The following is a 14,686-nucleotide window of genomic DNA, read 5'->3' as shown; positions in this document are numbered from 1 at the left end:
AGTCCATAGCATCAATGCCTTCCTCTTGCAGGAACTGCTGACACACTCCAGCCACATGAGGTCTAGCATTGTCTTGCAACCCAGGGCCAACCGCACCAGCATATGGTCTCACAAGGGGTCTGAGGATCTCATCTCGGTACCTAATGGTAGTCAGGCTACCTCTTGCGAGCACATGGAGGGCTGTGCGGCCCCCCAAAGAAATGCCACCCCACATCATTACTGACCCACCACCAAACCGGTCATGCTGGAGGATGTTGCAGGCAGCAGAATGTTCTCCACAGCGTCTCCAGACTCTGTCACGTCTGTCACATGTGCTCAGTGTGAACCTGCTTTCATCTGTGAAGAGCACAGGGCGCCAGTGGCAAATCTGCCAATCTTGGTGTTCTCTGGCAAATGCCAAACGTCCTGCACGGTGTTGGGCTGTAAGCACAACCCCCACCTGTGGACGTTGGGCCCTCATACCACCCTCATGGAGTTTGATTTCACAGGAGTGTGATTGACTTGGAGTTACATTGTGTTGTTTAAGTGTTCCCTTTATTTTTTTGAGCAGTGTATTTAAATAAATGGAATTAAGAATGAAGACATTGTTTGTGAAGGCAAAACAAAAAAAAGTGTTGTTTTGTTTCCTTAAGTGTAGGTGCAAGGTAAGTAGGTGTAAATAGTTTACTTATATGTACACCCTAATCCTCTTATTGCAACATTGTGTAAATACAAATATGTTGAGTCTGTTTCCCTGTTCATATAAGGGTTAAAACAGTGTTTCCTTGGAGCTGAATTTTTACATTCCCAGCCCCTGTCCTCATAGGTTTTCGTTAAGCCAAGTCCAAAGGAGTTGGTCTATATCTTGTCCTGTCTGGGGTGACAATAGCTGGGGCCGCTCTTCCTAGCTCAGCATCTGGAGAGAAAACCTAAAAGGGAGATATAAGGAGAGGACTGAGAGACAAAGAAAGAGAGAATGAGAGAGCAAACATCAAAGCAAAGCTGCCTTGAATCTGACAGTTCTGCTTTCTCTCAGTTTTCTCATAATTTCTGTAACTGTGCTCTCTGTCACTGATACAGCTGGAGGAAAACAGAGACAATAGTGGTCGATGCATATTAAGCAGATAAAACACTGATGCTATTGATGGAGGAATGTGCAACAGCAAACAACACAACCATGGTCCGAGTCATCTGAATGCAATGAGGCCGGGCAAGAGCTGCCACAAATACTTTCCTATTCTTTCTAACAGAATCTGCTATAAGCTTATGTAAGAGGAGACGTAAGGAAAGTACAGATAGATAAATGTCTGTTTTTTGAGATGTGGTTTTGGTGGTGGCTTTGTGAGAACACTTTTGATTTACGACAGGATTTATCAAGCAGAGGATGGAAGCTGTCCAGACAGATGACACCACAGTGACTGTCCATGATTTCCTGCTATTGTTCTTTTAAAACTATATCTTTCGGCTATCACTACTGTCCATTGTCCGTCCATAATGTCTGTGTGAGTGTGTCTGTCACAATCTGTGAATATACTTTGTGTCAAGTGTGTTTGTATGTGTTTGTTTGGACGTGTATGTATGAGTACATGCTGGATTTCATCTATTGATTGGTACCTGCATTGGTTTTTATAAGGTTGATTTTCCTTCCTGTCTGCAGGTACGACATTTGCATCCAAAAAAACAAGCCCTGTGAAACCCTAGGTAACACACAAACACATATGCACACAAACACATACACTAAACAAAATTATAAACGCAGCACTTTTGTTTTTGTCCCCATTCATCATGAGCTGAACTCAAAGATCTAAGACTTTTTCTATGTACACAAAATGCCTATTTCTCTCAAATATTGTTCACAAATCTGTCAAAATCTGTGTTAGTGAGCAACATCTCGTTTGCCGAGATAATCCATCCACCTCACAGGTGTAGCATATCAAGATGCTCATCAGACAGCATGGGTATTGCACAGGTGTGCCTTAAGTTGGCCACAATAAAAGGCCACTCGAAAATGTGCAGTTTCACTGAATTGGGGGGGGTTGCAGTGCAACACATCTCCTTCGCATAGAGTTGATCAGGTTGTTGATTGTGGCCTGTGGAATGTTGGCCTACTCCTCTTCAATGCTGTTCGAAGTTTCTGGATATTGGCAGGACCTGGAACACGCTGTCGTATACGCCGATCCAAACATGCTCAATGGGTGACATGTCCGGTGAGTATGCTGGCCATGCATGAACTGGGATGATTTCAGCTTCCAGGAATTGTGTACAGATCCTTGCAACATGGGGCCGTGCATTATCATGCTGCAACATGAGGTGACGGTCGTGAATGAATGGCACATCAATGTCCCTCAGGATCTCATCAATGTATCTCTGTGCATTCAAAATGCCATCAATAAAATGCACCTGTATTTGTTGTCCATAACACCATAACACATGGCTGCCCATACCATAACCCCACCGCCACCATGGGCCACTCAATCCACAACGTTGACATCAGCAAACCGCTAACCCACACGATGTCATACATGCTGTCTGCCATCTGCCCTGTACAGTGAAAACCAGGATTCATCTGTGAAGAGAACACCTCTCCAAAGTACCAGACGCCATCGAATGTGAGCATTTACCCACTCAAGTCGGTTGCGACGATGAACTGCAGTCAGTTCGAGACCCCGATGAGGACCACGAGCATGCAGATGAGCTTCCCTGAGACGGTTCTTGACAGATTAATCACAAATTCTTTGCTTATGCAAACCGTTTGTTGCAGCAGATGTCCAGGTGGCTGGTCTCAGACGATCTTGTAGGTGAAGATGCTGGATATCGTCTGCGGTTCGGAGACCAGTTGGATGTACTGACAAATTCTCTGAAACGCCTTTGGGGACAGCTTATGGTAGAGAAATTAACAGCTCTGGTGGACATTCCTGCAGTCAGCATGCCAATTGTACACTACCTTAAAAACTTGCGACATTGTGCTGTGTGATGGAACTGCACATTTTAGAGTGGCCTTTTATTATGGCCAGCCTAAGGCACACCTGTGCAATACCCATGCTGTCTGATGAGCATCCTGATATGCCACACCTGTGAGGTGGAGGGATTATCTCGGCAAACGAGAAGTGCTTACTAACACAGATTTTGACAGATTTGTGAACAATATTTGAGAGAAATAGGCCTTTTGTGCACATAGAGAAAGTGTTAGATCTTTGAGTTCAGCTCATGATGAATAGGGGCAAAAACCATAGTTTTGCGTTTATAATTTTGATCAGTGTATTTGTACTTTTATCCTTATGAGATTCCTCACTAACATTCCCTGACCCTCTCTAACCCTGACTAAATGCCTGATCCCAACCCATACGCTAACTAAACTAAACTTAATAAAAAGGGTAACCCTAAAACCAAGTCTTAATCCTTGAAAATTGAAGGTCCAGCCCGAAGTGTGGACCAGTCAAAATGTCCTCACTTTAAATATCTGAAACTCCAATTGGTCTGTCCTTGGTTCATTTATAGGAAGGTGGATTATGCGTGTTGATGTTGTATTTGAATAATTACAGAGTAAACATAATTAAAATCCCAGAAAGGAATGTTCTGGTACTACATTTACAATAAGACCTTTTGGAAAATCTAAGTATGTTTATGATTAGGATTCAGCTAAGAATTATCTCTCAGTCACCCGGAAATTGACATTAACAAGGATTTGTTATTCAGTCTGTATGTTTCCTTTAGTATCGATGGCTTTATAGAATGGGTATATTCATAAATGTGTGTGTGTGTGTGTGAGACAGGTCTGGCTCCTGTAGGAGGGATGTGTGAACCAGAGAGGAGCTGCAGCATTAATGAGGACATTGGCCTGGGAACAGCCTTCACTATTGCCCACGAGATAGGACACACGTGAGTGAAACGCACACACACTCACACACGCAATTAAAACACGCCATTTTCTGAAAGTTGTCTGTTTTTTGTAAACCCAACACAAATCTTTCAATGGTCTTATTTCTGAGGCTCAATAAGGGCCTGATGAGTGAAATCAGGAACACTGTAGAATTTTCAGATGGTAATTCCACCTCTTTGGTCCAGAGTTTACTTTCTTGACAAATATTGAAAAGATTGCCATCTGAATGAGTTTGTCCATCGCAAACCAGCTTCCCAAAAAGAGAGCGATATAACAATTGGTCTGATGAGGATCAGACACATTTTCAGTTAACCTACATCATAATCCACGTTTCTGATGTCTGTTAAACAGTATACAATACGACTGACATGTTATAAATCTTTCAGGACAGGTTTCCGCAAAGTTGCATGCAGAGTTCATGCAGATTAAGCTATGACCCACTAAGACTGTAGAGGAGACGTTAATAACTCTGTGTTGTCCAGCAGTGCCTCTTAGAAAATACACTTAATCCCCAGCAGATCCTTGGTTGCTGTTCTTTAGCTGAAGCTGAAACACAAAATGTCCCTAAAGGAATCCCTGAGGTGTCTCATGTGTCTTTCCTTGTGGTCTGGTCTTGGATTAACCTTCCCTCCTCAGAGAAACTGTCCTCAGATTGCATCTCCAGATCTCCAGAGAGAGTTTATGTAATCTCTAACACCGTGAATCATTTCCATCATTTGAAAATGTGTTAATAGTTTATATTTTCTTTCCGTCACACTATTTGTATGTGGAATTAGTAACATGTGGGGCTGGTGCAGCACCTGGAGATGCCTCTGTTTTTTATATCTGGATAAAAAAACCCTGGATGACTTGGAAACTGTGTTTTACTCATTTGCCTGCTATAGCTGATCTGTATCCCTTATTAACAAGCCATTTTATCTGCTGTACGTGTGTTGTGAATACAGTAAATCATGAAATCTTTACCATCATCAAGTTGGTTTATTTTTGGGGAGTAGCCTTCTTGCTCGGAATAATTGAGTGTCCGCACACAGCTCAGAGAAGTATTAAGACAGATGGTGGATCCTTCGGGGTTCTACCTCCCTAATGATTAACGCGGGTAGCTTTCGAGCACTCAGAAAACAAGGCTTATTTGCCTGCATGAGTAGACATAGTGCACTGATTAGTGTGTCTATATATATATACAGTCTGTTTCCTCTGTCTCAACACAATCAACATTTGTTTTTAATTGTCATATAAATTGTTTTGACATCACAGTGGAGCATTAGATTAAATGCAGGCCTGTTTGTGGTCGAGGGCACCCACATGAAATAACCGAGACAGAAATGACTCAGCTGGGGGATGAAAAGCTTTCAGAACATTTTTATTTCAGGCTGAAACATAGCTACTGTTAGTCTGAGTCTGTCATAAATGCTTGGTGAAAAATCTCCAAATGGCCCACTACCACTGTGTAACTTAATACATTTAGTTAAACTATCAGGGTCTTATGTCATTTATAAATCCCTTTACCGTGTCATGTTGTTAAATAACTAATAATCTTCTGGACAAGACTTTTCCTATTGTGGTATATCAGTATTTCAGTCATTGGGGTTCAGTTCTGGTATGAGGTTACAGAGCTCTGCTAGTTTTCTATAATGCCAGCTTATACATTATATTTTAGAGTGTGTAAAACTGGAATGATGAATTGATCATTAGAAAATGTATCTGCTGATAATCGATAAATTGTTTCAATCAAAAATCCAAACTGGCTTTTCTTTTTCAAATATGGTAGTAAAATAATCTCTGTGGGTAGGACTGTTGGCCAGATACAGTAAAACAAGCATTTTTAATAAGTTACATTTGGCTCCTGGAAATTAAAACCAACATATTACACAATTTTTCAGACAAGACCATGAATCCATTAATTGGGAAAATGATCAGATGATTAATCAGTAATGAAAATAATTTAGAATTGCAGCCCCAGTCAGGTGTGGTAGCACCATATTTTGTGTTAATTGCAAAGTATTTTCACAGTATTATCATATTAAGAAAGAATGTAAACTTGACTAGGGCTGTGACTATAGATTATTGTCTCGATTTATCAAAATAGTTGCTGATACATTTTCTGTCTAGCTAATTAATTGAGTAACCATTCCAGCTCTAATCCTGCCTTCATGTTATGCGGTGTGTCTTCTTTATGTTTGTTAAAAGTGCAATGTTGCTATTTACATGTGAGTCAAGAAGAGCCTCTTTCAAGTTGCACAGTTTAAAAGGCCACTACAAGATGTAAATGACCAGTGATTTGAAGTCAAATAGAAAACCAGCAGGATGTTGTGAGTCTCAAGTAACAGAACTGAATGTACTGAAGACCATTGTCCCCTGTCCAATGATGATAATAATGAAACATATGGTCATAGATTTTAATAGATGATGGTGAACATTTATTACAACTAGAGCTGTAACGATTAATCGATTAGTTGTCCACTATTAAATGAAATGTCAAATATTTTGATAATTGAATAATTGTTTTTGACTAAAATTCTCTGATTTCAGCTTCTGAAATGAAAATATTTTCTGGTTTCTTTACTCCTCTATGACATTAAACTGAATATCTTTGGGTTGCGGGCAAAGTAGACCTTTGAGGACGTCACCTTGGACTTTGGGAAACACTGATAGACATTTTTCACCATTATGTGGACTTCGATTAATCCTGAAAAGAATCGACTGATTAATCAGTATTTTAAAAAATCATTAGTTGCAGCCCTAGTTAAAGCTGTTGATTATACTTTTTCACATTGTGGTGAATATTCCTGTTTCAGTCAGGTTTACAGTTTAGAGTTGAGGTCATATATCCTTTGTGTGGTTTGATGTTATTGTAATTTAATTAATTTTGTCAGACAGGGCACCCCATTTCTGACAGTCAAACCACTACAACATGTCTGTTCTGTAGATCCCACTTGTTTATCCACAGTAATCTTTTTTCCACTGTCCCCATCCCTACTGCAGGGACTATTACCGGTCCACACGGCCTCAAAGTGTTGTCACTGTATCATCATCGGCTTTAGGTTTGGGATGAATCATGACGGTATGGGGAACGCCTGTGGGCCCCGCAGCCAGGAGACCGCCAAGCTGATGGCTGACCACATCACCATGAAGACAAACCCATTCATCTGGTCTGCCTGTAGCCGGGATTACATCACCAGCTTTCTGGAGTGAGTCAGCCTATCAGATATCTGCAGCACCACAAATAATTTGGTAATGAGATGTTGGAGACAGAAAAATTCACTTGGATGTCAGAGTAGCATTTTTGATGGTCAGAGAAACACTCAAGTAACCAATGGAATTTGACAGTAGGCAGATCCACTTTAATTAAATTATCTGTAGCCAGTTTGGGTTTTCAGTAAAACTGACTGTTTTAAGTTAGATATTCTCAGAACAAAAGACTAAAACATTGACAGTTATTGTATATTTTAATCTCTCAAATGTTTCTCTTCTGTTTGGTGTGCTTTAGCTCAGGTATGGGCTCCTGTCTGAACAACGTCCCTCCCAAGCAGGAGTTTGTGTATCCCACCACAGCACCGGGTCAGGCCTATGACGCAGACGAACAGTGCCGCTTCCAGTACGGCGTCAGATCTCGACAATGTAAATATGCGGTGAGTGCTCTGTCTACTTTTTCCCAATTTACATTCAACATACCTTTCCGCTATTCTGCAACCACTGTGCTTGTAAATATATATATATATATATATATATATATATATATATATATATATATATCTTGATACAGAAAATATCTTGATACAGAAAACCTGACAAATCAAGGAATTTCATCACAGCAATGCAAGATATTAGATAATATGAGGAGCTAAATGCTAACATCATCAAACTAATATGATCAAAATTACTTTAAACATGCTGATGTTTAGCAGGTATAATGTTTACCGTGTTAGCATGCTAACAGTATGGCTACAACTGATATAGGAATGTCAGTAATTTTGTAGGTATTTGGTCATAAAGTTTGCAGGTATTTGGTCATAAAGCAAAGTATTAGACAAATTGATGCAGAAAGCTTCAAATGGATCATATACTGTAGAAATAATGATATTTTTCAAACCCGAAGAAGCCTCTCTGATTTTGAAAAATGTCTTCAAGATTAAAATAGTAAGCACCGTTCAATTTTTAATTTAATACCTCTAGCTCAATACCAATGCCCTACACTTTGGTTTAGATTAAATGTTTAGCTCTGCAACATTTTTACTGTCTTATCTCTTTTGCTCTTTCACATTTCTGTGATCTCATCAATTGTTATTTGTGGACATGGGTTGTCTGTATAATATGCTTCACTGTCCTTGATCCTTTCTCTTTAAGCTGAGTCAATCTCAAGTTTTTTTTTATCTCACTGCTCACTCCTGATTTGTCTTCCTCTGGCTTTCTGCCTCTTTGACAGCGTGAAATATCTTGTAATACCTTCGCCGAAAAGCATCCACTTTATTGCATGGTCAACTTTTACGGGGCCAGATTCAGAGCGAATGGACATCTGGAACAGCACACTGCTTTATAGACTCATTATTATCAATACTACGTGGTCAGAGCATATGTACACAATAAAACATAACTCCCATGTGTTATAGGCATTGCTCTAGAGGGAAGGAAGGGGAACAAGAGTGTGTCTGATCTTCTTTATAATGAGCTCATATAGAAACACTCTGACAGGTTGTCTAACTCTTTGCTTTGTTGCTCTTTTTTGCCCTCTTTCCTGTGTTTTTATTATCCTTTCATTCACACACACAGGAAGTCTGCAGTGAACTTTGGTGCATGAGCAAGAGCAACCGCTGCATCACCAGCAGCATTCCTGCTGCAGAGGGAACTATCTGTCAGACCAACACCATAGAGAAAGGGGTAAATACTGAAATGGACCTTTTTCTTACATCATTCTTTTTAAGTGGGGAAAGAAAGTGTTCTCATGAAAAAGGCTAAATGTGGCTGATGTAGGTGGTATGATTTTGTCCATCTGGTTCTCCAGCTTCTTACAAGAAAAAGATGACTCATCTTGGTTGTTGTTTTGTTTGGATAACACATTGTCCAATAAAAATGTTTGTACAATAGATAATTAGAAAAAAAAACACACTTAAAAACACAAACAAATAACAAAAAAAACTGTTCTTCGGGTTGTGGATTATCTTGTTTTCTTTGTTTCTCTAGTATTCTTCTCAAGATTGTGACAATACAATTTTTTCTTTAGACAGTGTTATTATATATTTACAAATCTTTACCTTTTTCTGTTTCATTTGGCTGTGATAAAACAGAACTGAAATGTTTTTTAAGGAATGCTGTCATTGTTTATGTGCAAATTCTATGTATCTGAAAATTATTATAAATATAATTATATGCATGTTTGTGCTGCAGTGGTGCTACAAGAGGGTGTGTGTGGCGTATGGAACTCGTCCTGAGGGCGTGGACGGAGGTTGGGGTCTGTGGTCAGCCTGGGAGGAGTGCAGCAGGACCTGTGGAGGAGGAGTCTCCTCTTCCATCAGACACTGTGACAGCCCCAGGTATGGGTGAAATGCATCACTCCTGTGGTGAAAAACTCAAGTTACTAACTTCAAAATGACTGAATATCTCAGGATCAGCAGGTAGAATAGGTCTTGGAATGCAACAGGGAAATTGGCCAGCTAATTAAGATAGGAAATGATTTTTTACGATAATGAGTTATTTGTTGCTGTAGTTGTTCCTCCTTTCTGTACTGACTGATACCTTCATAGAGCCACTACACCACAAGAGATAGGAGACAAAATCCACAGACCTCATTCTGTACAAAAACACATTATAAATTTCTGTTAAGATAAGAGATAAGAGGCATCAGCAGTCGGAGTTTACAAATTGAATGGTTATCTTTGTCTTAGCAGTCGTGTGCGGGTTTATTGACAGTATTTTCTCCCGGCAACCTACCTAGTCTACCCGAAACTAACAGGAAATATCCTTCCACCATAGCTTAGAAAGAAAACACCCTCCATGGGCACACAAAGAGGAAATTTTGTGTTAAAAAGTATTTTTTATATAGATGCTCACTTAAAGTGGCTAAATCAGACTACTGAGGCACACTATTGCACAGAAAGAGGACTGATTTTGTCCCCAATCACTTACAGTGTAGTCACTCGTGATTTTGCCTCAGGATCAATAAATACAGCGACCCTTAACTCTTTCAAATACATAATTACATACTTATTTATAATACATTAATTATAATACATTTTTCATTGTTGGACAGGTGGATATCACTTTGTTTTCCAATCAGATTATCAAACCCCAAGGTTGTTTTAGGCTTGAAAAAGTCACACTGGGAATAAGAACTTCTATTTTTATTCTGTAAACTTGTAGAAAAACTGGCAAACTATTTACATAGTAAATTATAATGAGGCATTGATACAATAAAGTGGATCATTATCTGTGCCAATAATGGCCGTATTGAATGTTTCAAATAATGTCCAGAAGTGACAGATCCACATTAAATACTGTTTATAATGACTGTTGTTATGAAAGCTGATTCTGTTTACACATTCTAGATATGTATAATTAAAACTGAAAAACAGCTTAAAAGGTACGTTGGATATTTACAGCCTTGTGCCATCTTGATCCCAACCAGTACCAAATAATGAGTTGCCGTATATGGAAGAAAAAGAGCTCAGGGATTGGTCGATACCTCCGGTTTGTTTGAAATTGGTTAAGATAAAGTTAGATGGTTACATCCTGAGAAAATCAGTTTTACCTGTGGGAGGAAACTGGAGCACTCAAATAAAACTAGAGACACAGGAAGTACATTACATTACATTTAGTCATTTAGCTGACACTTTTATCTAAAGTGAAAGAACATGCAAACTCAACACAGAAAGCACCAGGGCATTTCAGTTTAATATTTCCCATATTTACCTATTGTGAATACCAAGCTATTACCTGGTTATTACTTTGGTAATTACATGGTATTATTTAATTATTTCCTCTTTATTATCAAACTGTTACCCCACTATTACCATGTTATTACCGAGTTGTAATGTAATGTGCTACCAAGATTTATTTCCAGGACCTTCTCCCAGGCAGCAGTGTAACCGTTTTTATCGTGTATGAAATAATTCAGAAAGGAGTCTAAATCATCACCAAATGACTAGCAGACTTGCTTTTAAATCACAGTCACCGGATCCGTCATCTTGAATTAATTAAACTGAGAATGAATTGACCAAAATCTGAGGCCAACAGGGTTCTTTCTTATTATTTTTTGAGCATCGTTTGCATATTTGCTTTGGCTCCATTCTGTTTCATTTTGTTGAAAGGTTTGTAGAGGCAGCCATTTGATGGTGGTTGGCTCTGGCTTCCCTCTCTGCTGTTTTTTATTTTATTTTTTATATTATGTACAGATGTTGTCGTGATGGTCTGTGATAGACAATAAAACACTAAAAAGAGAACGACAATGAGATTGAAAATACCTTGATAAGGGCAGACAAAGCAGAGATCAGGAGCCAATGTTGTGTGGCGATGTGATGGAGGTTAGATTGTGTTAAATTGTACTCAGATGTGACTGACTGGCCTGATTCTCTCTGTGTTTGGTCGTAGGCCAACTATCGGTGGAAAGTATTGTCTGGGGGAGAGAAAGCGCTTCAGGTCCTGCAATATTGATGTGAGTATTCTTCATCATCATCGTCAGTATTGTGGTGGGGACCACAATGTGAGGGTATTGTGGCATGTATGTGTATATATAAATGTGTCTGTGTGTTACAGGAGTGTCCTGCAAGCGCTCTGGATTTCCGGGAGATTCAGTGCTCTGATTTTGACAGTGTTCCTTTCCGGGGAAAATTTTACACATGGAAGCCATATAGAGGGGGTGAGTGAGTAATCGATATCTGTGTGGAGTGTATGTATGTGTGTGTAACTATCTTTGTGTGTATTTATTTACATGGTGGTGATCTTGCACTAATCAATGTTTTATATCGGTCTTTCCCAAATACTCCAACTGCCATTTGGCAGTAAAATGCATAACACTGCTATGCTTAATTTGTAAATCAGGAGGTCCCAGAACATAGAGAAGGTGCTGTTCTGGTGGTTAGGGAGAAAAAACAGTCACAGAATGCAGCAAAAATCCACAATGACCGGAGCACATTGGACAAGCTGTTAAAACTAAACATGTCATAAGAATTATTTATTTACATCTATTAAGCAGAGCATTCACAATATTGGCTCAAAATCAGCGAGGGGGTGTGTTAAAACAGCTGTTTATGGTTCTCTAAAAAATATATAATATTTAGACAAAATATCCACCCATTATCTTTATCTCCGCTCATCCTGTGCAGCGTCGTGTGGATTAAAACAACATAATATGGTCAAAAGTAAAACACACTCCATCATCTTACACACTATATCACTACATTTTGCTATATTCTGTATCTGTTAGGTATTTTCTTACCTGAATGTCCAGCATATAAACTAATTAAAAAGACCCCCACTTGGACCAGCTCTTAAAAATGCTGCTAACATTTAAATGCCTACCTAAAAATAACTCTGTCATATAATATATACTAGTAAAACACTCTCAAAAGGGTAATTTTGTAGAAATGAAGAAAAGTAGATTCAAATAGGAAGGAAGAAGAGTTGATGACAGGAGACAAACAGAAGTCATGAGACAGAGAGTAGTGTGTGTGTGTGTGTGTAGGTGTGTGTGTGTATGTGTAGAGAGAGACAGGAGAAGGTGAATCGAAGCTGCAGACTCCCTCCTGTCTGGCCCACAGATGCTGGCTGCACAGAGCCATGCATCCCACAATGCCTTGCGAGAATTCCTCGCTCCTGATGAGCACTACGCTGGACGTGAAAGATAAATAGTTTCAACGACATAACTGCCTTTAATCATAATGGCTTACAGAGATGGCTTGCCAGCCAATTCCAACTTCAGGCAACAAGTGCTCCTTTCATCAAGTCAGCTGATTTTACAATGGAAATCCCTTGCAGCTGTTAAAATAGGAACCGTGCCATAGACTCTGCCCCGCGTAAAGGCCAGATCACGCCGCCCAGCCCCTTCCCTGTCCGTGTAGCCTTCTCGCTCTCCTCGAATTCTCATTTCAGCTTTCCTCCTTTCACTTTTACCCTCCAACTCATGGAAGACAGCTTCCTTTTCTTCTTCTTGCTTTTTTTCTTTGCCTTTTCTGCTCCGGTCTCTATAAATGTCTCTCCGTCTGTCACTTTATTTAATTCATCATTATGCAGCCTCTCTCTTGTTTCTGTCTTGACACTAAGAACAGAGGCAGCCTTTCTCTCTCAGCTCAGGCAACCAAGGACATTTCATTAAAAAAAGGTCGTTTAAGCTGCTTTTTTTGTTCAAACAAGGTGCTCCACATTGCTTTTCTCTGTCCAACAGCCTTCACATTCAACCTTCACACTCCATACAACACACCCTGCAAGTTACGATACACACACGCACACCCTGCTGCAAGCCATGATTGCCCTGCCAAAGCTAGGCACCTTGGGAATTGTAGTTTTCCATGGTCTGACCACTTTATCGTCTGCAGGCCGTGCCAGTACATACTGTACCTGCTTCAACACTGCCAGCACAAACAAACACAGCCCAGACTGATGTCAACAGCCACTCAAATAGTGGAGCTATTGGCAAGCTGCACAGATGAATGAAGGATATATACCACTTGGCTGGAGACGACCTCTAGCAACTGTGTGTGTGTGTGTGTGTGTGTGTGTGTGTGTGTGTGTGCCCGTGCATTATAGCAGTGTGAAAGGAATAGAGAATAAATAGAGAAAGGATGAAAAGAGTATAGTCACGTGAGTGCACATCATACTTCGCTGTAGGTGTGTGTGTGTGTGTGTGTGTGTGTGTGTGTGTGTGTGTGTGTGTGTGTGTGCGTGTGTGTGTGTGTATTTATGCATTTTCTTTGTCACAGTGCATTTACAGATATAGATATTACATCATTACTTAGATCGGACCAGTGGAGCTACTAAATATTAAACACATATGCACTTGTGAAAAAGTAAAGAAGTACTTTTTACGAGAGCTCAAACAATTAGTTAACTAATTAATAGATAAATATACTGATTGGCAACTATTTTGATAATCGCTTACAATTTTAAAGCACAAATGCCCAAATGTTTCTCTGAATATATACTTTTTGAGAAAAGTACTTAATAATAATAATAATAATTTTAGTCAGTTGAAAATTCAGTATCATGTGCATAATCAGTACATGTTTTGTGAGGCTGGTGTATACCTTCGTGGTATCAGTGTCTTGATATACCCATTCTGAGTCCTCTGTCTGTGAATGTGCATATTTGTGTGCATTCATTGAGTTAGAATTCAGTAGTGTTGTCTGCCTGTGTATTTGTGTGTGTAATCGAGGGAAGCAGGGACCTAATCTCATTCAGCTGCTTGTTCTCTGGTTGTCAGCGCTGAAAAACATGCTTCTCTCTGCACCCTTCATAAGGATGCGATGCATTCAGCAGTGCGAAAGGCTTGCAACCAGTCGTGCTGTTGCAGTGTTTAAATCTATGCTGACAGATAACATTCCCAAATAGCTTTGACTACATTGTCATCTTAATATTCAAAGCAGACTTTAATGTCTGGTGTTAGTAATCTTTCATTTTTCATTCAGGTGTTCAAAAAGGTGTAAAAACCAAATTAAAGACCAAGCCTGATTTTCAGAGATGCTAGTGAATGTGCGTGTTGGTGCTGGGATGTGGCAGTTGGCCTGCAGGAGGTTTTGCTGCGGTCTCTGACTATTCCATTAGGCATTCAAATTCTGCACAGTTTGGAATATTTGTATTAGATCAGATTGCAGGGTAGTGGCCACAAGCTATTAGGCTAAT

At 39.6% G+C, this 14,686-nt stretch overlaps 1 protein-coding gene across 3 annotated transcripts in view; it reads left to right on the top strand.

Moving 5' to 3' along the window:
- adamts10 (ADAM metallopeptidase with thrombospondin type 1 motif, 10) overlaps positions 1-14,686 on the top strand; it is a 102,250-nt gene that overhangs the window by 60,593 nt on the left and 26,971 nt on the right. For all 3 annotated transcript variants that reach the window (XR_006825060.1, XR_006825061.1, XM_046049139.1), the window contains 8 exons: positions 1,637-1,680; positions 3,753-3,858; positions 6,901-7,047; positions 7,347-7,488; positions 8,627-8,734; positions 9,242-9,387; positions 11,441-11,504; positions 11,606-11,708. Coding sequence is in view for 1 of the 3 variants with exons in the window: in XM_046049139.1 (XP_045905095.1) it covers positions 1,637-1,680; positions 3,753-3,858; positions 6,901-7,047; positions 7,347-7,488; positions 8,627-8,734; positions 9,242-9,387; positions 11,441-11,504; positions 11,606-11,708 (860 nt within the window). In the remaining 2 variants the exon portion in view is untranslated. The remainder of the gene's footprint in view (positions 1-1,636; positions 1,681-3,752; positions 3,859-6,900; positions 7,048-7,346; positions 7,489-8,626; positions 8,735-9,241; positions 9,388-11,440; positions 11,505-11,605; positions 11,709-14,686) is intronic.

The sequence above is a fragment of the Micropterus dolomieu genome, linkage group LG05 (genome assembly GCF_021292245.1).
Source record: "Micropterus dolomieu isolate WLL.071019.BEF.003 ecotype Adirondacks linkage group LG05, ASM2129224v1, whole genome shotgun sequence".
Lineage (NCBI taxonomy): Eukaryota > Metazoa > Chordata > Actinopteri > Centrarchiformes > Centrarchidae > Micropterus > Micropterus dolomieu.
Note: the sequence above shows the minus strand (reverse complement) of the source record. Positions and strands in the feature narration are given on the sequence as shown.